General features: G+C 42.1%; 3 protein-coding genes across 4 annotated transcripts; 1 reads left to right on the top strand and 2 right to left on the bottom strand.

The window, feature by feature from the left end:
- Positions 1 to 265: 265 nt before the first annotated feature.
- On the bottom strand, positions 266 to 2329 carry LOC142556470 (uncharacterized). The gene is made up of 6 exons (XM_075667932.1): positions 1660 to 2329; positions 1460 to 1564; positions 1333 to 1389; positions 1063 to 1265; positions 530 to 984; positions 266 to 414 (listed from the first exon to the last, which is right to left on the bottom strand). Exons 3-5 carry the CDS (start codon positions 1361 to 1363, stop codon positions 787 to 789), a joined length of 432 nt encoding a protein of 143 aa, XP_075524047.1. The 5' UTR covers positions 1364 to 1389; positions 1460 to 1564; positions 1660 to 2329; the 3' UTR covers positions 266 to 414; positions 530 to 786.
- A 2172-nt stretch (positions 2330 to 4501) lies between these two features.
- LOC142555034 (uncharacterized) lies at positions 4502 to 20911 on the top strand. 2 transcript variants are annotated; one of them, XM_075665676.1, is made up of 5 exons: positions 4502 to 4655; positions 18598 to 19737; positions 19896 to 20009; positions 20322 to 20455; positions 20564 to 20911. In XM_075665676.1, the coding sequence occupies exons 2-5, from the start codon at positions 19662 to 19664 to the stop codon at positions 20684 to 20686; spliced, it is 447 nt and encodes a 148-aa protein (XP_075521791.1). In that variant the 5' UTR covers positions 4502 to 4655; positions 18598 to 19661; the 3' UTR covers positions 20687 to 20911. The 2 variants fall into 2 exon arrangements, with proteins under 2 accessions (XP_075521791.1, XP_075521790.1); XM_075665675.1 differs by having other exon boundaries at positions 18598 to 19680; positions 20564 to 20890.
- Positions 12943 to 17556, bottom strand: LOC142504327 (uncharacterized). The gene has a single exon (XM_075617207.1). The coding sequence runs from the start codon at positions 17554 to 17556 to the stop codon at positions 12943 to 12945; it is 4614 nt and encodes a 1537-aa protein (XP_075473322.1).
- Positions 20912 to 21276: the final 365 nt, after the last annotated feature.

Genomic DNA, 21276 nt, shown 5'->3' with positions numbered 1-21276 from the left:
CATTGTCGACCCAGATCAATATGGTCGACCCACAAATCACCACGATCGACCCAGATCAACATGATTGGTCGACCAGTGTCGACCCAGATCAACATGGTCAACTCACAAATCAACATGGTCGACCCAAAAAGCAACCAGAGTCGACCCAAATTGACCAACAACAAAAATCAATGTCCAATAATTACATACAATGTCCAGTACAACAACAAAATTCGACTATAAACAATGTCCAATAATCACATCAAAAGAATGTCAATACATCAAAACAATGTCCAGTGATTATCAAACATATTACAGGCTAAAAAATATCTAAACTGATATATGAGTCTATCATTTAAATTTAGTACTATTTGCTCACTCTTCCTCGACAAAGCATATCCAGCAACAGCTAAGACAAATGCTCCTTAATTATCACTGTAAAAATAAAAACAATACTGAATTTTTTATTATTTTTAATAGAAAGAGGAATAAAATATTAGTCTATCTATCAATGCTAAACATACTACACATTAGAGAAAGGACAACGTACTGTTTAATTTTGGCTATGAATTCATCATGTAGCTTTATATACAATGGCCTCTCAGGGTGTGGGTTGTTCCCGACAATGGATAGTAGACGAGCAGCGTTTATAAGTATATGCTCTATATCCTCATTCAGAGCTTTGAAGTTGGGGTCTAGCCTTCGCTGCAAGTCAAATATAATGCACTTATTGACCCCTGCCACGAGTTTTAGAAAAAACCAGCGCCCATCTGTGTGGACAGGGATGAGAATTATTCGTTCCTTTTCTCACGAGAGGCACGACCATTCTGGATCAATACCTTTGAATATCCCCACCAGATTTGTGTTGACAACTTTGTCTTTATCTTCGGCCACTACTGACATCAAAGTGTATAATTCCCTATCCATCAACGACACATCTGGTGACATGACTTCAGGATGTCGGATCTGCATCTCAAGCAATCCTCGGAGAGCTTTGCCCATGTGCTGAATTCGACAGAAGAATAGGTTTTCAAAGTTTAAAATTAATTGCTCTACAAATATACACGACTAGTAAATGCTTACAGAGATAGTGACATGTGAGTTTGCGGTCGCCATGGGCCCGTAGAACGACTTCTCATATTCTTCATAAAATCCTTTAATCCTACTCGGCGGACGGACGAGCATCGATGCCCTAACTCGCGCCAGCGAGTTGTTTACCTTCAAAGTCACGCTATCCGCAAATGGCCTCACACCGTCATCTATAATTGCCCCAAACTGACGGTTTCCTGTGTAAATTGATAAATTATAACAACTTTAATGCAAATATAAATAGATAAGATGTGGTGTACTAACCTCTCGACGTGGTCGCCTCGCCACCTGACATAACCGCATCAAGAGTCACTTAAATATCTAAAAATAAAAAGCTTATTGTTTAGTATACTATACATAAATATATAATAAAAAAAGTGCATTAACTCACCTTCGGAGGATTCCTCTGTTATGGTTGGAAGGCTAGTCTCAAATATCGGTTGTGGGTGTGATTGGCTACTACTGCCAATTTCTCTAGCCATATTATAATCCACACCTAACAGCATACATCAAACAAATTAAAATTAGAATGAAAATTCTAATAAATCAATCTCTTACGTAAACGTAAATATAATTAATAAATTAACTCACCAAAATCTGTCTCGGATGATTTCCTCTTCCGCCCTTTGCTATAGGTTATGCTATAATCTCTCTCCTCATGCACTGGCGTCGGAGACCTGATCTCAGCAACACCTGGCGTGTGAGACCTGATCTCAGCAAAACCCGCTCTAATCTGTTCGGCCAAACTCGATCACAGCTCATTGAAACCTGATTTCATATCCCTGATAAGCGCTCTAGTCTCAATAAATCATGTTCTCATCTCAAGACGCATAGAAGTAACAGAATCCTCCAATGCAGTCAACTGCCTCTCGAAACGATGCTCCATGGGTGATGTGCGGCGGGAAGGATTGAGTCCAAAGGGGACTCTAGGACCCGTATGTATGGGAGAACTGGTGCTGGAGCTGGATCTAGTGGCATCAGCAGAACGGGTGCTGGAACCATCCGGAGATAAATGTGCAGAAGGGGTGCTGGAACCATTCGGAGATAAAGGCGTGTGCTAGATTGAGGGAGACTTCAGAGGGTGCTCGCTACATATGACTGTTTGACCCTACCTCCACAGCTCGAGTACTCGAGTGATGACCGCGTCGGGCGCAAAATCAACAAAAACTCCGGTCGTATAATACGGTGAAACGAGCTCCTCAGGAGTAGGAGTCAAACATCCAAGACAATCCTACATTTAATTATTAACGTATCAGATTAATTAAATTTATGTCCAAAGTTATTGTATCAAATCAATTCATATTACTTGCATCTATAGCACAGTCACCAAAGGCTGCACTGGCATCAACAGCAGATGGGGCACGGTTTGAGGGCCACGTGTTAGTCATCCACTGAAACAACCTGGGTCACATCAAACTGTCAACATCTCTTCTCTTTGCAAACTTTTGTGCCACGCTTGGATAATATTCATAAGCGATGATCTGTAACATAAATTTCGAACAATGTTATTAAGTATTTTAACAATCAAAAAATAATATACCTGCAGAGGCATCACAAAACCACCGACAAGGAAGCTGTCATCAACTTTTTTCCGACAATGTGCCTCGGTGAGGTAAGTATATCGTCCTAAAAGGCCCTTCTTCAAACATCGGACCTCATCACGATATGCTATTCTACCCTAGGGATAAGTGTTAAACCTATCCAAATCATCTACAAGCCTCAAGTATTTAGGGTCGATCTTCATCGTCTTTTCGTAGTCCCCTCACAGAAGACGGCACAACAGAAGTAAAGACTAGTCATCTTTAATTTCTCCACATCTATATCATTCTCATTCTGCACTTGGACAATGTTATTTGCCTCCAAATCACTCAAAACAATCTCAGACTTACCGGAAAAGTGTCTGGTGCCAAAGACACCTCTATCTGGTAGATCTTCGGGCTCTATAACGCAATCGAGACCAGTTATTAAACAATACTCTAACAAAAAAAATCTAACCGGCATATTGTGCACGACCATCCACAACTCATCACTACCAGTATCAACTATTTGATTACTCATTAAATACCAGATAATTTGACTAGAAATGTTAAAATCTATATGATACCTAACCAAATTACCAAAGGAAAACTGTGACCGAGGATTTCGGTTGGGAATAAATCTAGAAAACGGACTAGGTCAAGTTATACTAAATGGATGATGAGTCCAAGTATCGATTTCACAGAGACTAATATTTAACCTCTCTCTTCTTTTCTCTCACTGTTCACGTCTTTGCTCATCTCTTGGTTCTCTGCCTCCCTCTCTCCTTTCTCCTCCTCTCACTTCTTCTGCTCTTTTGTTTTTCTATTTGCGCCTCTCCTCTATTCTGCCTTCACGCCTCCTTTTACTCTTTCAATGGGCATCATCCTTCAAATCTTTTAAGCTCATGTCAAGATAACAAATATAGATAAAATTGTAAATTTTATTTTCAAATGTGAGATTTTATTTTTGTCAAGATCTACATAGATTTATTCCAAAACTTCAATATTATCAAGGAATAAAATATAAAAATAATAAAATATAAAAATATTTTATTTTCTTTCTTTTGGTATTTTGTTTCCTTTGAAATCTTGTAAAATCCTCTTATCTCCAAAATTCGCCATTTTTTCTATTTTATTCAAATCTACAATCATTATAAAATTAATCCTGATAAACACATAATTAGGGATACAAATTTTAGATAATGACAAATATTATAAAATCAAATCCCTAAAAATATTTATAAGATTTGGCCTTATCAGACTGCTAAAAAATAGGCTCTCTCTTCGTTGTTCAAGTAGTGATGAATCTTCTCGACAATCTCTTTATATCTGGATTCAAGGGTCAATTTGAAGCGAAAAAATTGCATCTCTGTCTAGTTTTCTTGGCAAATAGACCTGTTACAAATAAAAATAAATACATTAGAAAAATAAATGAAGAATTTGGGTGGGTTGACCGAAGCTTGAGTCGAATCGACCCAAGTGTGGGTCGACCCAATGTTCTTTGGTCGAACAAAAATATTGAGTCGACCCAATGTTCTTTGGTCGACCCACGCTTGGGTCGCCAGCGTGGGTCGACCAAGCTTGTGTCGAACTTCTTCAACAAGAACACAAACCAGGCACATACGAACACAAACCACGCACGCAGAAACAATAAATCGAAATAAACGTGAATATTAACAGATTTTGGTTAGCTATTTTTTCAATTGAGTCTGCGTCAAAAATTTTTTATGTCGAGATAAGGGAAATTTGAGAAGGGGTCGAAAGAGATATTTAGGTTTGGAGTCGACTGAATTGAAAGGAGAATGAATGCAATGTTAAGGGTTTTAACAAAATTTAACGTTGTATTTATACTTAAAACATAAAGCCATTTATATAAATTGACCTACGTATCCTATTTTTTAAATAAGTCACGTTATACTCCGCCTCCCTAAATTTCCCATACGACACCGGAACCTGGAAAACATTCCTTCAAAAAGCAGCTTTCCCAAAGGCCGCATACTTCCGGCCGGTGGGTTCTCCGCCGCCTTTAGCGCTCTTTCACAACTAGGTTCATCCTTTCCGAAATAGTTGGTAAAATTTTTCATGCTTTTAAGTTGTTCTTCAACAATTTTTTCACTTCCTTTCAGCTTTGTTTGTGAAACCGTATATCTAAACATCAGTATGCAAAAAAAAATTCTTTTTTCTTTTCTTTCTTTCTTTGTTTTTTTTTTTTGGATTATGTGATAAACCATGGAAGATTGAAAAAACGGGGTCTTGTTATTTGGAAGCTTTTATTGTTTTGGATTTTTTTTTCTCTTTTGAATTTGATCAGAATTATCTTCAAGTAGTCTTATTTAACTATATTGAATTGACTTGTGAATTTTTGTTGATAATTGATCGTTGGTGTATCATCACTTGGGAGAGTTTATTACGAGACAAGAGTAACGAGTTTTATTTCTTTATTTTGTGTGGTATTTTATGTTAGAGCTTGGATTATGGAAATTTGCTCATAAATCTTGGATCTTTATAAATAATACTAATTGACGCGCCTTCGAATTTGGTCCAAATCTCGTATTGGTTCTTTTTATGGCTAAGATTCATTGGCGGGTAAAGTTCATATGGAATCTTATCTATATGGTTCGGGTTAATTTCTAGTGTTCTAATTTATGGAGGGGTTGCCTTGATCAATTTTTGGAATCATCCTATATGTTCCCATGGATTTAAAAGGCAAGTCGTGGGTTGGGAGAATATATCACAAGTTTGAGGCCATTTGTCAGGAGGTCGACGACTTGTGAGCAAGGTATTTCAACTATTAGAATGATCTCAACTGAAAAATCTTTATCTTGTACCATACCCATTATCCGTCTACATTCCCATGTGATAGGGACCTTGCCAAATGTTTTTCCTACACATTTATGTGTGGTCATATGGCCTGGATATTATTGATGCAACCCGGGCGAAACGGACGAGTCGGGTCAGGAACTCTGCCGGGTAAACTATCAGGATATTGGAGGAAATAGGAGTTAGACGCTGGACTTGGATTGTAAACTCTCGAGCTCCTTGAAGGATCTGCGAATGAGAAAATAACCACGTGAATGGGCGCCGGAGGGGAGTCCGGCGTGGCCACTCCGATGCTTAAGTCAGCAGGGCACTGGAGCAACAAAACCAATGTAGCCAAGTGATGGCTGTGATAATTGTTGTGTAGCAAATGAGAGTATTAAATGTGAATTAATATCTGAAAGATAGTAAATGCAAGTAAAAAACCTGATATTTATAGTAAAGGATTCAATGATGACCTCGTTCTTCGTGTGAGAGCATTAATTATAATAGGGTGGCTGATTATACCCTATTGTTCTGACATGTCAAATCGCACACTTGTCACATCCAGGCCACTTGATTTATTGACCACTTGTAATAATGTCAGAGATAAATCGGCTATAAACACTGTTGATCGGCGGCATTAAATACTTCACTCATATCGAAATGATCATGGTGAGGTATTCCTCGGGATTCCTTATAAGAACATAAATGTATAACTTCTCAGGGAGGTTCGGCTTCGGGTACTCTCGTGGCCTGGTCTCTGATTGACCGGCCCTTCTTTGGGTTCTTGCAGCCACTTTCTCGTTATCCCGGGTAATTTCATGACTCGGGTGCCGATCCGTCCGATTACTTTATTGGTATGGTCAGAACCTTTTATTCTCCTGACCCGGGCATTAACCATGGATATTATCCATGACCCGGGATATCTCGGGGCATCATCACTCCTACCTTAATTAGTCGGGCTAGAGTCCACTCGTTGTCCCGATTAGTCTCGTGTGCCCGGCCCGGTCAGGAAAATTGTTTGCTTACTCGCTTACTACTATTATTATTATATATATATATATATATATATATATATATATTTAGCTGATCGTAGTATACGAACACGTGGATTATAGCTGACATAGGCCGTAGGATTTGTCAGAGACTCTTCTTTTTTCAAGAAAATGAATTATTATGACGCATTGATTCCTGGACCTGTCTTTTCGAATATCTTCTCGTCTGTATGAATATTTTTGCACTATTTCTGATGGATATCTGAGCCGTTGGGTTCATTATGGATTAATGGTGTGGATTGGCTTCACTCTCCTATATATATAACAACCCTTCCTTTGTTCAATGACACCAACATTTATCTTCTAGAGAATATAATGGCAGGTGCAAGCGGCTCCAAGACTCCTGATATGGCGGAAGAATTCATGTAAACAGCCCGGGAGAAACGAAAGCTGGAATTGGAGGATGAAGTCTTCCATAAAATTATCCACTACTGGGAAAAGCTTCAGAGATTGAAGTTTCTCTACGAGACTGGGGAAGCTAATACTCCTAGACTGGTGGTAAAGCTGAAGGAGTATCGGGAACGTCTGCACGTTTCTGAGACAGCTGATCTCTTCAAGGACGATTATGTCTACGAGTTGATGCTCTACAAGGAAAGGAAAATTCTGACGGACATTGTCGATTCCGACAGCTTCCTCAAATCGTCTACTGGAGAAGTAAAGGGCTGGATGACCCTGTGGATGATGTTTGTAGAGGAAGCATATTATGATGTAGTCCGCAAGAATTTCTTTTTCTGAATAAAAGTTATTTTTGTTTTATATTTCCGTTACTTTCCCAGCACCCTTTCCGGAATAAAAATGCTTGTCCATTTCTAATTCTGTCGAGAATTTCAGTTTTTCTAGATATTGTATTTGTACTAGGAACTGAATAAAATAAATCTCCCTAACTGAGATGTCGGGAGCTAAATTCCTCGTGCTACAGAATAAGATGCCGGGGCCTCAAACCTCCCGGGCTATGATGTAGAATCATAATGACGCATGTATCAATATTAAATTTCTGTCGAAAAACGCTCCATATTTTGAGATGGATAAGAATGATGCTTCGATAACCGTGAACGTCCTCTCGTCTTACCTGATACCATTTACGAGGTGCCTCCATTAAATGTAATGTGCCTATAAATAAGAGAATAGAAATGAAAGGTGAACATCCGTTCAACATGTCTTCAAGTGACTCCACTAATTGCAGTAGCACACACGTCTTAGTAACCAACGCAATGCGTCCTCATCTGGAGGATTTGAAGAAGACGATTGAAGAATTAATCTGGGTGAAGGTCATGTCTACCTGGTACAAGGTTCAAGACCTGAATAATACCTACCGGAACGGTTTGGCTCCTACTCGAGCACAGAGAGCAAGAGCAAGGAAGTACACCCGGGAATTTGAAGTGGGTAGAGTTACAGATCTAGCTACCGACCAGGTTCTGTTACACATGATGCTGTGGAAAGAATGACATCAATTGGAAAAGATCTTAACTTCTGAATCCTTCATCAATCTTCGGATTCATGAATTGACTGACTGGCTAACTGAATGGCAAATTTCGGCATCTTCAATAATGGATAATGTAACAGTTCGCCGGATCTTTCTTTAATAATAAAAAATTATTAATTATCATGTCTCATGTTTCTTTATCTCCTGCACGCAAATAGGTACAAATAACCGATAAACAATAGTATCTTGGTCTCGAAATCAAATGTCGGGTCTTCGCACCATCCGGGCTTTATAAGAATATACCGGGGCCTCACATTATTCGAGCCTGTAGATAGTACTGGGACCTTGCGTTTCCCGGACTAATATGCTTCGTTGGTTAGTGTAACCGGTCAATCCATAAGGATTATTATGATGCATGCTTATTTATGTCGACGAAAATCGTTTCGTATTCCAAGGTTATAACACCTAGATATTCGTGTATGATTTTCCGTCTATTCTGCTCTATATTCAAGACTAATCTTGACCGTTTGTGTATTCAGTCAATGATGGTGATCAACTTTCTTTTTGGGTAAATAGGAAGGCGCTTCGACTGCCTAGGGCCTCTTTACCTTCTTCAACATTAAACGTCACCTTCCTATAAATAAGACGATATGGATGAAATGAGTATTAGTTCATCATGTCGGGCTCAAGTGATTCCAGTATCTGCAGCAGTACAGTCTCTTCCATTGGTGCTCATAGCCAAATACCAGCCGAGCTACGTCCTTACACGAAGAATCTAAAAAGAACTGTCGAAGAGTATATCGAGGTAAAGGTTATGTCCACTTGGTACAAGATTCAAGATATTACAATCGCTTACCAGAATGGCCTGGCTCTTACTCGTGCACAGAGAGCAGTGGCGAGGAAATATAGGCGAGAGCTTGAAATAGCTCGTCCTGCAGACCTAGCCACCGACCAAGCTCTGTTGCATGCTATGCTGTGGAAGGAGTGGCATCATTTGAACAAGATTTCAACCGCCGAGTCCTTCACCAGTCTCTATTTTCAAGAGTTGACTGATTGGATGAATGAATGGCAAGATTATGTATCTTCTAAAATAGCTGCAATACGACGCCGACCATTTCCTTAATAAAAATTTTAATGTATCTTGCTACTTTATATCTTTTGTGAACAAGCCGGCATAGATTAAGAATCAATAAACAAGAAAACCATAAGCTATTAATTGATCGCAGGATCCTCGTGCCACCCGTGCTTAAGATAATACGCCGGGACTTCGTGCCACCCGGGCTTAGGATAATACGCCGGGACTTCGTATCACCCGGGCTTAGGATAATACGCCGGGGCTTCGTGCCACCCGGTCTTAGGATAATACGCCGGGGCTTCGTGCCACCCGGGCTTAGGATAATACGCCGGGACTTCGTCTTCCCTGATCATTTAATGCGATGTCAGAACGACGCATCCCCCTCTGACAAGCTGTCAGGAACTGTCCGTATTCCAAGCAAGTGAATGACTATAATTTCTCGATTTGTGCTCACGTCTTTTCAAATATCCCGCCCAATGATGCCGCTCAATTTTCGAGGCTGATCTGGTCCGTTCGATCTGCTTTAGATCAACGGTATAGATCACCCTCTTCCCCTATATATAGTATATGAATGGTTTTCAGCATTCACTTGCAAATTCCCTTGTAGCGAAGCTCTGCCAAATTCTTTTCTCGAGCTTTTCCGTCACGTGGGTGTTATTCCGGCGATCTTTCCGTTCATCGACAACCGGTCACCATCTCCATTACTTCTTAGTAAGTCTCCTTTCCTCATTTACCCTTTTCATTATGTCAAACTCCACATCTTCCACGTCCGGCAAAAATGTCAGGGGCCGATCGGAGGATAACTCCCCGACCCCTTCTGAGACCTCCATTCGCCTTCCAATAGGCATTCCCATTTCCCATTCTCGACCCCTTAAAAAATCCAAAACTTCTTCTTCTCGGCCTGCTGGTACCCAGGGCAAGGGAAAAGAGAAGGCCACAAGTCTCCCATGGTTTTCCACTGTGACTTCTACCTTTCGCCCGGGTAGTATAGAAGAGTTGAAATCTTTGGACTCCATCCCTTCTACTTATGACATCAAAATTCCTGGACCGAACGATCACCCAGATACCCCTCCCCCCGGCTATCATGCTTTCTTTCTTGAGCAGCTCAAGAGTGGTCTCCGCTTCTCGGTACACCATTTCTTTGAGGGAGTTGCCCGATTTTTCAACCTTCCCCTCAACCACCTCCATCCTAATGCTTTTCGTATTATGGCTGCTACTTTTGTACTGTTCCGTATGAAACAACTTCTCATCAATTCTTCAATTTTTCATTATTTTTATTCTTGCCCGTTTAATGATGGGGTCTTTTCTTTTATGGCCCGGATGCATTACCGGTTCTTAAATGATATCCCTTCCTCTTTGAAGGGATGGAAGACAAAATTTTTCTTTCTTCAATTCCCGACTCTCCCCACCACTACTTTGGGCTTTCTTTCTGCTATGCCTTCCCAACCCGAGCTTTCCCGGGATTACAAACTCCTCCCCCCTTTTATCCAAGCCTGGGGGGCCCTAGAAAAACAATCTTATCTTTCCTCTGTATTGATTGGGGGGGACAACTTGATTCATTATGGGATTGGGTCTCGGCCTGAAGACCCCGTGGACAAGATAATAGATGAGTTCAGTCACCCCGGGTCGCAGGCTGGTAAAGTATTATCTTACCATTATTTCCCTTTATGTATCCTTCACCTGCTTGGTTATCTGACATGCTGTTTTTGAAATGCAGCCGAGGACATGATCAGGGCGAGTTTCCAGGAGGCCGCGGCTAAGAGAAAAGCCGATCAAAAAAGAGCCCGGGCTGAGAAGAAAGCTCGGGAAACTCAAGAGGAGGAAGAACGCCAAGCCCGGGCATTGGCTGAAGCCCGGGAAACTGAAGGACAGAGGGACGAAGCAGAAATGATGGTTCGTGAGGAACCCATTCTTCCCCCAGAAGAATCCACCGTCCCAACTACCGAAGAGGATCCAGCTCCTCTTAATCAACGAAAGAGGAAAGCCATCCAGGAGCCGGTGGTGGCAGTAGAGGATGACGTCGAGGAGGTCGTCCGGTCTCCTCCTATGACAGGTTCTTCTATCGGGCCTCTGGGGGAAGGCCTTGGGTTATCCCCAACATCTTCGGTGAAGATATCAGTGCGGATCTTCTTAAAATGATCCGGGGCCTTCTTCGTCCTGACGAGGTGGCACACCTTCAGGGACTTCATCCCAACATGCTTCTCTGCGAAGGAACGTCCCGGGTTTTTTCTGTAAGTTCAGGAAATTGTAACCCCCCCCTTTCTCTTCTCTCCCTTTCTCTCTCTTTTCTCGCTTTATTCTCAAGTTTGAACAATATTTTCAGGGCCTGCAGATGCTCGTACATTCTTACGAGCGAGTAGCTAACGTAGCTAAAGGGGCCAATGCTCGGGCTACCTCGGCCCAGGAGACGCATGCTAAACTCCGAGGGGAGGTGGACCGTTTGAGCGAGCTTCACGAGCATGTGTTGGCTTGGGAGAGGGCTGTCTGGGAGCAACAAATGGATTTGATACGGGCTGAGCTGACAGTGGCCCGAGCAGAGACACAAGCGTTAAGGGAGGAAGCTGAGTCCTCCCGTGCTCGAGCTGATGGTCTCCAGGCTACCGTATCCCTTCTTAAGACTGCTCAGGAGGAGCAGATGACCAACTTTTTAAAATCTCCTGAGTTTAAGCTGATGTTGGCTAAGAAAGCCTTCCCGTACTTTGAACAGGGCTTCAACAAGTGCCTGGAACAATTCGAGGAGGCGGGTTTGGTCCCAGCTGACCGGGAAGATTTTCCAGATTTAGAGAAGGCAGCAGCCTCTCTCCCAGACGAGGAGGAGCAGAACAAGGAGCATGATCCCAAATAAAACTAGTTTTTTTTTTTTTTTTTTTTTACTCCTGGGTTTCGAGCACTTTGTAAATATCTTCTTTGTTAATGAGATCTTTTCATCGCATTTGATAACGGCTTCCCCGATATTCCTAGATTTGAAAGTATAACCGGGGTACGGGTCCACCGGGCCAGGGTACGGGTCCCTGGACTTGAAAGTATAACCGGGGTACGGGTCCACCGGGCCAGGGTACGGGTCCCTGGACTTGAAAGTATAACCGGGGTACGGGTCCACCGGGCCAGGGTACGGGTCCCCGGATTTGAAAGTATAACCGGGGTACGGGTCCACCGGGTCAGGGTACGGGTCACTGGACTTGAAAGTATAACCGGGGTACGGGTCCACCGGGCCAGGGTACGAGTCCCCGGATTTGAAAGTATAACTGGGGTACGGGTCCACCGGGCCAGGGTACGAGTCCCCGGATTTGAAAGTATAACTGGGGTACGGGTCCACCGGGCCAGGGTACGGGTCCCTGGATTTGAAAGTATTTAAACGCTTTCTCGAACAATCTTTTTATTTGATGTAGAAATCAGTAGGTACAAGTATCTTCTACACATAATATCTTTTTAAATGAAAAGCATTCCATGGCCTCTTGAGAATTTGCCCCAGAGAATCTTCAAGATAATAAGCTGCACCAGAACTGATTCTTTGAATTATTTTGAAGGGTCCTTCCCATTTTGCTTCCAATTTCCCTACATCGCCCACCGGTTTCAATTTTTTCATGACTAAGTCCCCTATCTGAAAATTTCGCGCCCGAACATTCTTATTATAGGATTTCATTACCCGGCTACGATAAGCTTCCATTCGAATGTTAGCTCTGTCTCGCCTTTCTTCAACCAGATCAAGTTCAATGGCCCGGGACTGATCATTGTGGTTTGGGTAGGACTCTATCCGAATAGAAGATTGCCCGATTTCCACTGGCAGGACTGCTTCTGACCCGTATACCAGGCTATAGGGTGTTTCCCGAGTAGATGATCGAGGAGTAGTTCGGTAAGCCCATAAGACACTTGGCAATTCCTTCACCCAATCTTTTCCTTTCCCATGGAGCCGGGCCTTCAGTGCTTGCACGAGGATCCTGTTAGTTACTTCCGTCTGGCCATTAGCCTGAGGATAGGCTACTGAGGTGAAGGATTGAATAATCTTCATTTCATGACACCAGGAGGTAATCTTTTTTCCTGGAATTGTCTTCCATTGTCGGAAATTAGCTTCCTAGGGATGCCGTATCTGCAAACAATGCTTTTCCAAAGAAATTTCGTAACTTCGTCTTCAGTAATTCTGGATAATGGCTCAGCTTCCACCCATTTGGAGAAATAATCAATATCCACTAGAAGAAATCTTTTTTGTGCCCGGGCCATGGGGAAGGGGCCCACTATATCTAGACCCCATTGATCAAAAGAGCATGAGGCAGAGATTGGTTGCATACTTGCAGTTGGGCGATGGTGAAAATTGGAATGGTGTTGGCAACCCTGGCATTTTTGGACTAGTTTGGCGGCATCTTGATCCATCCGGGGCCACCAAAATCCTGCTAATAGGGCTTTCCGAGACAGGGTCATCCCTCCCAAGTGTTCTCCACAGCATCCTTCATGAATTTCCCGGAGGATGTATTCCACTTCCCTTTCTGAGATACATTTCAATAGAGGACCCAGATATGATCGCCTGTAAAGAGTGTTGTTCAATAGAGTGAACCTGAGTGCTTGTTTCTTTATCTTTAAAGCCTGAACTCGGTCAATCGGAAGCTTGGCATGGACTATGTATTCAATCAGGGGAGTCATCCATGAATTTATCTGGGTAGGTGATGCCTCATCAACAGATAGTACCAATCGGGTAAAACACATGATTTCTCGGGTACTTACTTCGGACATAGAAGCAGCTAACTTGGCCAGACTATCAGCTTCCTCATTCTCTTCCCGGGGGATTTGCTCAATGCTCCAGTCGGTAAAAGAGGCAGCTCGGGCTGCTATGAGTTTCAAGTATTTGAGCATTTTTTCATTTTTGGCCTCGTAAGCACCCTTAATTTGTTGTGCCACTAACTGAGAATCAGAGTAAATAATTACTCGGGAGGCTCCGACTTCTTGGGCGGCTTGTAATCCTGACAAAACAGCTTCATATTCAGCTTCGTTATTTGTAACCCGGGAATCGATTCTCAGGGCCAATCTTATCTTTTCTCCGAATGGGGCTACTATGACCACTCCAACTCCGCATCCGGATAGATTTGAAGCGCCATCAACGAAGACTCTCCATACCTCCTCCTCTGTCGGTTGGATCATTTCTATCAAGAAGTCTGTCAGAGCCTGAGCTTTGATGGCGGTCCGGGGTTGATACTCAATGTCGTATTCCCCCAGCTCTATTGTCCATTTCACCATTCTTCCTGAGACTTCCGAATGTGTCATTATTCTTCCGAGTGGGGAATTGGTGAGGACCACTATCGGATGAGACAAAAAGTATGGCCTTAATTTTCGGGCAGTCATTACCAAGGCTAGAGCTATTTTTTCCATTTCACTATATTTCAACTCTGCTCCTCGGAGGGCATGACTAACATAATACACGGGCCTCTGATCTGTCCCTTCTTTCTTGATGAGAACAGAACTGACAGCATGTTCAGTGGCAGACAAATAAATCCACAACTTTTCCCCCGGCTCCGGCTTTACCAAAACAGGTAACTCGGATAAGTGTTTTTTCAAGTCTTGGAAAGCTTGTTCGCACCCTTCATTCCCACCAAACTTCTGGGCCTTTCTGAGGATTTGAAAAAAAGGATAGCTCCGGTGAGCAGATCGAGAGATGAATCGGGACAAAACAGCAATCCTCCCGGTCAATTTCTGTACATCCCGGGTAGATTGAGGGGAGGGCATGTCAATCACAGCTTTTATCTTTTCCGGGTTGACTTCAATTCCTCTGTCTGTAACCATGAAACCCAGAAACTTTCCACTCTTGACCCCGAACACACATTTGGCCGGGTTGAGCTTAATCTCATACTTTTTCAACGTGGCAAAAGTCTCTGTCAGATCAGCAATAAAACAAGACATTTCTCGAGTCTTAATCAAGATATCATCCACATATACCTCAACATTCCTGCCTATCTGCTTTTGGAAGACTTGACTCATTAGGCGTTGATATGTGGCTCCGGCATTCTTTAATCCAAATGGCATGACCACATAGCAAAAGGTGCCCCCAGAAGTGATGAAGCTGGCCTTATCTTGATCTTCTCGGGCCATGGAGATTTGGTGATAACCCTGATATGCATCCATGAAACTTAGTAACTCAAAGCCGGAAGTTGAATCCACCAACTGATCGATTCGAGGAAGTGGGTAACAATTCTTCGGGCAAGCTTTGTTCAGATCCCGGAAATCTACACACATTCTCCACTTCCCTGTGGCCTTGGGAACAAGGACCACATTAGAGAGCCATGTGGGAAATTGGACTTCCCTGATGTGGCCGGCTCCCAACATTTCCTTCACCTGTTCTTCTATGATTTTGTCTTTTTCGGGCCCGAAGTGCCTTTTCTTCTGTTTTATAGGTCGGGATCCAGGGATGATGTTTAATTTGTGCTCGGCTACTTTGGGTGATATTCCCACAAGTTCCTGTTGGGACCATGCAAAAATAGAGATATTAGCTCTTAAACAGGCTAGGAGTTTTACCCGGGTGGAGTCTTCCAGGTCTCGGGCCACTCGGATACTTTTTCCGGGTTTTATTTCGACCACCTCTTGCTCGTCTTCTGCAACAAAATTTACTTCATTCCCTTCTACCTCCTTTGCTCCCTGAGCCACTTTCTTTCCCCTGTCCTCCCTTCTCGCCCTTTTCTGATCTACTTGGATTGTTTCACCATAGCATTTCCGGGATGAGGGTTGGTCTCCCTTAACCTCTCCCACCTGCCCTCGTATCGGGAACTTGATCTTCTGGTGATAAGTGGAGGCTACAGCTCTCATCTCGTTCATAGCTGGCCTTCCAAGGATTACGTTATACGAAGATGGGGCATCTACTATGGTGAAAACTGTCATAACTGTCTTCCTCAAATCTCCACTTCCAAGTGTTAGGGGTAGAGTGATTTCCCCTTCCGGGTACACAGCATGACCGGCAAAGCCGAACAGAGCAGTCGCAACTACTTCCAGCGGATATTCATGTAAATCCATTTGGACCAGGGCTTCCTTGAAAATAACATTAACAGAACTCCCATTATCCACAAAAACTCTCAACACGTCATAATTAGCGACCCGGGCCTGAATAACCAGAGCATCATTATGGGGTAGGCTGACTCCTCTGAGGTCTTCCGGGCCAAAACTAATAACCGGCTCACTTCGATCCCTCCCATCAACTTCTAAGCACACTCTTCTACCCTTTGCTTTCCTGGCTCGGTTGGAATCAGCATCAGTAGATCCTCCCGAAATCATTTTGATCACTCCCCGGATAGGGGAAAGGTCTTTTCGTTCCACTTGTCTGCTTTTTTCTTCCCTAAAGTTCCCTTCTGTTCTCCTGCTTCCACTGGGGATGTCAGCCGATCTCCTAGGAACATTCGGTCCAGGTCGTCGTGATACCCAGGGCGGCGACCTAGGCTTCTCCCGAGTAGGGCGAGATTCCGGCTCAGTGTGCTTCTTAAACCCCTTCCTTAGGGATCGGCATTCATTCGTGTTGTGGGAGCATTCTTTATGTAGGGTGCAATATCTGACCTTCTCTGATCGAACCGGCCGGACTGTGAGATTAGAGAGTGGGGCCACATCCGAGCTGCATTCTTGAACTTCCATATCCCGGGCATTTCTCAAGGAAACATGAGAAAGATGCCCGGAACCATTCCTCTTGTTACTTCTTTCCTCAGGCCTGACAGCCCGGTCTCCCCTTGCTCTCTTCAATGCTTCTCTCTTCTGGTGCTGGGCTTCTTCCATATTGATGTACTTTTCTGCCCGGGACAAAAGGTCTTCGAAATCTCCTGGTAGTTTTTTGGTGAGGGAGCGGAAGAAATCTCCTTCTAGCAACCCTTGCGTGAAAGCAGTAGTTTTTGTCTCGGGCGCGCAAGCAGGTACGTCTAAGGCTACTCGGTTGAATCTTTTGATATAAGCTCTTAGAGTTTCCTCCGAGCGCTGCTTTACCTCGAATAGGCTAAATGCGGTTCTTTTATATTTCTTGCTACTGCTAAACTGATGTAAGAACACCTTCTGAAAATCTTCGAAAGAGAGAATACTCTGAGGAGCTAAACCCTCGAACCACCTTTGTGCCGAGTCAATCAAAGTGGTTAGAAACACTTTGCATTTAATTTGGTCCCCATAACAATGCAACATAGCCATGTTTTCGAAACGAGCAAGGTGCTCTTCGGGGTCAGAACTCCCATCGTAGTCCTTGATTTTAGCCGACTTGAAATGCCCGGGTAATGGTTCCCGAACAATGATGTCAGAAAATGGGCAACCTTTTGCAGCTGGAGCGCTGCCTTTAGAACCAACATGCCCTTCTAACACTTTCACTTTTTTCCTCAATTTTTCCAATTCTTCCGCAACAGTGGGAGACTTAGAACCCGCGCTTGATTCCCCCTTCTCTTCCCTTCGCGGCTGTTCATGTTGTTGCTCGGGATGACTGGCATGGTGAGAAGTGGCCTTCTTTGCCGTGGCCATCTTAACAGCATCAGTTATAATCTTCTGTAACTCCTCGGGGGTTAAATGAATGGTAGGCTGAGGACCATTAGGGGGAGGACCATCAGCACCAGAGATACGAGTGTTGTTTTCTCCTTGAACATGAGTGTTGTTTTGATTTGCTGTTCTTCTGGTAGGATCCATATCAACGTCTTAGAACTCACAATTTCCCACAGACGGCGCCGATGATGCAACCCGGGCGAAACAGACGAGTCGGGTCAGGAACTCTGCCGGGTAAACTATCAAGATATTGGAGGAAATAGGAGTTAGACGCTGGACTTGGATTGTAAACTCTCGAGCTCCTTGAAGGATCTGTGAATGAGAAAATAACCACGTGAATGGGCGCCGGAGGGGAGTCCGGCGTGGCCACTCCGATGCTTAAGTCAGCAGGGCACTCGAGCAACAAAACCAATGTAGCCAAGTGATGGCTGTGATAATTGTTGTGTAGCAAATGAGAGTATTAAATATGAATTAATATCTGAAAGATAGTAAATGCAAGTAAAAAACCTGATATTTATAGTAAAGGATTCAATGATGACCTCGTTCTTCGTGTGAGAGCATTAATTATAATAGGGTGGCTGATTATACCTTATTGTTTTGACATGTCAAATCGCATACTTGTCACATCCATGCCACTTGATTTATTGACCACTTGTAATAATGTCAGAGATAAATCGGCTATAAACACTGTTGATCGGCGGCATTAAATACTTCACTCATATCGAAATGATCATGGTGAGGTATTCCTCGGGATTCCTTATAAGAACATGAATGTATAACTTCTCAGGGAGGTTCGGCTTCGGGTACTCTCGTGGCCTGGTCTCTGATTGACCGGCCCTTCCGTGGGTTCTTCCAGCCACTTTCTCGTTATCCCGAGTAATTTCATGACTCGGGTGCCGATCCGTCCGATTACTTTATTGGTATGGTCAGAACCTTTTATTCTCCTGACCCGGACATTAACAATGGATATTATCCATGACCCGGGATATCTCGGGGCATCATCATATATGTTAGGCTTTTCGTGGTCCTCCACCTTGTCTATGTCGCCCTTCGTCTGTGATGCCTACTCTAGCTTCGTTGTCATTTCGTTATGCTGTTCTATTCCAGCGAGTGTATAATGATAGATGATTTTGTATGATGAAAATAGACTTGATATTGTTAAGATAAAAATTCTCTAATTTTCAGGATACTATGAAGTATGTTGAGAATCGGGTGCAGAGTATTGGTGTGAGTGTCAAAAAACTTTATTTGGATGGGGTACAAGATGAAATTCCACCTTTAAAGGATGATATGAAACCAGAGACACAAGCAGTGATTTGTAAACAAGCTGACATAAGGAATCATGATACACGGATCTCAAGCAATATGACAAAGTCCTATTTAGACAAAAAGCAATTACCCGTGGAGCGGGGTTCCAGTGATATTCTAAAGAAATGTGATACATCACGATGGAGTGACGTTGGCCTTGTTACAAATCCTACTATGACTCACAGTGCAGATTTTTTCCCAGAAACCAACGCTGGTGTATCGTTGAAAGAAGACGGTGATACATTGATTTGGAATGTCTCAGGAGAGGGTGTTGGAGAAAGGAATTCAAAGGTCGTGATATTCAATCCAAGTTCTAAAAATAAAGTTTTGTCCATGACATTTGATGAAGAAAATCACAATGAATGCAACACCACACTGGCCATGGCTTGTTCACCATCACTTTCAGTCCATGAAACTGAGTTTTTATGCTTCAAACAAGGAAGGACATGCTATAGCTTTTCAGATGAGGCAGAGTATTTTTTGGATGTTCCGAGCAATGGTTGGTTATCTGAAGGTGAGTTACCTTTGTTTCTGGAGTTCAGTTTGGAAGAGGATAAAAGCTTACCTGAACCACTAGGGGCTTCAGCTGATAAAGTACAGCAACATGATTCTCCGTCTATGGATTCAGCAACCTTATTAGCTTGTGATGCTGCTCAGAAACCATCACGGACTTGTGAGACTCTTCAAAATAGCTTTTCGACAAAAGATGAGCAGATTATGACCTCAAATGCTGTCCAATCATCTGAACTTGTATATTCTTATTGTTCTCTTGACAATGATAAAGAACAGAGTAGTGTTATTTCTTCCAGTCAATATACACCCTCAATATCTTTAAATCTTTTGGATTCTGCATCAGCAAATTGCAATTTAACGGCAGAAAACATATGCAACCCTCCTGTTGGTTCTAATTGTTGCAATCATCATATTTCCGTTGTCCATGCATGTTCTCCTTCAGTAACTGTATTGAAATCAAGGCTGTGGATATACTTCCTCCTTTCTCAATCATAAAATCCAATGGTTAGTAAATTTCCTAACTTATACCAGATTCCCCTAAACATTTATTTTGTTAATTATGTCAAACTTGACTTTCATTTTATTTTATTTTCGCATATCAGCCCATTTTCCTCTGCTTCATTGTCTTTTAGATCATTTTCCTTAATTTTCAACTTCGACAGACTATAATGTTTCTGCCACTCATGGGTCAATACCTGTTGTTTCATCTGGAAGCCAACATCCACAGTGCAACAATGGTGCTCAATCAAATTTGCTAATGTCACCTTCCAAAAGTGGTATGTTTTGCTTGTATATTACATCTTAATCCTTCTCTGTGTTTGCTTTCTAGTTGTGACGTTAATCTGTCAATGATGGAAATCTTCCATATTTATTAATACACCATGATATAGCATGCTATAAATTCATTTTCTGATTTTTTTATATGTTTCTCCATCATTGAACTTCTGCTACGTTTCAATTCTCACGCCAATTGTGGCACTTATTCGAATCTAACTTTTAATGGCATGTTGCCACATTGTTAGCTAATTCATCTAGTCGATATTATGAAATAATGGTATGGTTCATATTTTGGTAAACGTTACCTGCAGGGATCTCATGTCTTGATATCGATGACCTTAACATGGAAATGATCAATCTTTCCACCGATGACAAATGTGATGTTTTCAATACTAACTTTTACAGGGCAACCCTTAATAGACAAAAAAATTTCATATACTACAAGGTAGTATACCTACCACCCTTTTTTTGTGCTTTATGCTGTTATATTTGAAAAGAAATGGCCTCGATATTGTATCTTGATTTATGGAATGCTCTTCTATTTCTTCTCTAGAAATTATTCAAGGCCGCATTTTCCTCAAGAAAGAGATTATCCAAGGAATATGAACACCTGGCTATACTACACGGAGACATCGACATGTTGAATCATAATTTTCTCACTCTTATACAGCAGTAGTCTTTTCCTGCATTCATACTGTAAATTGTGAGAATAATAATAAATGGGATTTATGTGATAAACATCGGGCTTATTTCTCCCATCTTTCCTTCGATTGAATTTTTGCTTAAACTTTGTCATTTTATGAATGTATGTTTGTAACTCAGCCTCCTCGGCTCTCGCCAACAGGCTCCTTCCCTGCAATTTTTCGGAATTTTTGTTGTATTTCATGTAGTTTTGTGCCATATATCAGCTTGCTTATGGAAAAATTGCTAGACATGAGTGCCATAATTTAGTGAAAAAAGAAGAGATGAAACATTTGATGCAAACCTTTGAATATTTAGTTTCTTTCTTCTCATTTTTTCCTCCTCATCTATATATAAAAACATTATTAGTATTCATTTATTCCGTTACTGTTTTCAATATTTGAAAATAAATAGAAAATAAATGTTTAATTAAATATTTAGTCTTTTAAATTTCTTTTTTATAATTCAAATTTGAATTTTATGTTCCTTGAAATCTAAATTGATCATATAATTTTATTTAACTTCGGTTATGATTTTGAGTTTTGTATTATTTTTATATATTTATTTCTTGTTATTTTTTATTAT

The sequence above is a fragment of the Primulina tabacum genome, chromosome 9 (genome assembly GCF_025594145.1).
Source record: "Primulina tabacum isolate GXHZ01 chromosome 9, ASM2559414v2, whole genome shotgun sequence".
Taxonomy (NCBI): domain Eukaryota; kingdom Viridiplantae; phylum Streptophyta; class Magnoliopsida; order Lamiales; family Gesneriaceae; genus Primulina; species Primulina tabacum.
Note: the sequence above shows the minus strand (reverse complement) of the source record. Positions and strands in the feature narration are given on the sequence as shown.

What these genes read in the sequence shown, in the direction of transcription:
- LOC142556470 (XM_075667932.1), bottom strand. Translation starts at nt 1,363, where the DNA reads ATGTCAGGTGGCGAGGCGACCACGTCGAGAG. An exon ending in CGAGGCGACCACGTCGAGAG is followed by an intron (nt 1,266 to 1,332) that starts GTTAGTACACCA and finishes CAATTTACACAG; the next exon opens with GAAACCGTCAGTTTGGGGCA. An exon ending in ACTCACATGTCACTATCTCT is followed by an intron (nt 985 to 1,062) that starts GTAAGCATTTAC and finishes TGTCGAATTCAG; the next exon opens with CACATGGGCAAAGCTCTCCG.
- LOC142504327 (XM_075617207.1), bottom strand. Translation starts at nt 17,556, where the DNA reads ATGGATCCTACCAGAAGAACAGCAAATCAAAACAACACTCATGTTCAA.
- LOC142555034 (XM_075665675.1), top strand. Translation starts at nt 18,604, where the DNA reads ATGAAGTATGTTGAGAATCGGGTGCAGAGTATTGGTGTGAGTGTCAAA. An exon ending in CATGTTCTCCTTCAGTAACT is followed by an intron (nt 19,681 to 19,895) that starts GTATTGAAATCA and finishes CAACTTCGACAG; the next exon opens with ACTATAATGTTTCTGCCACT.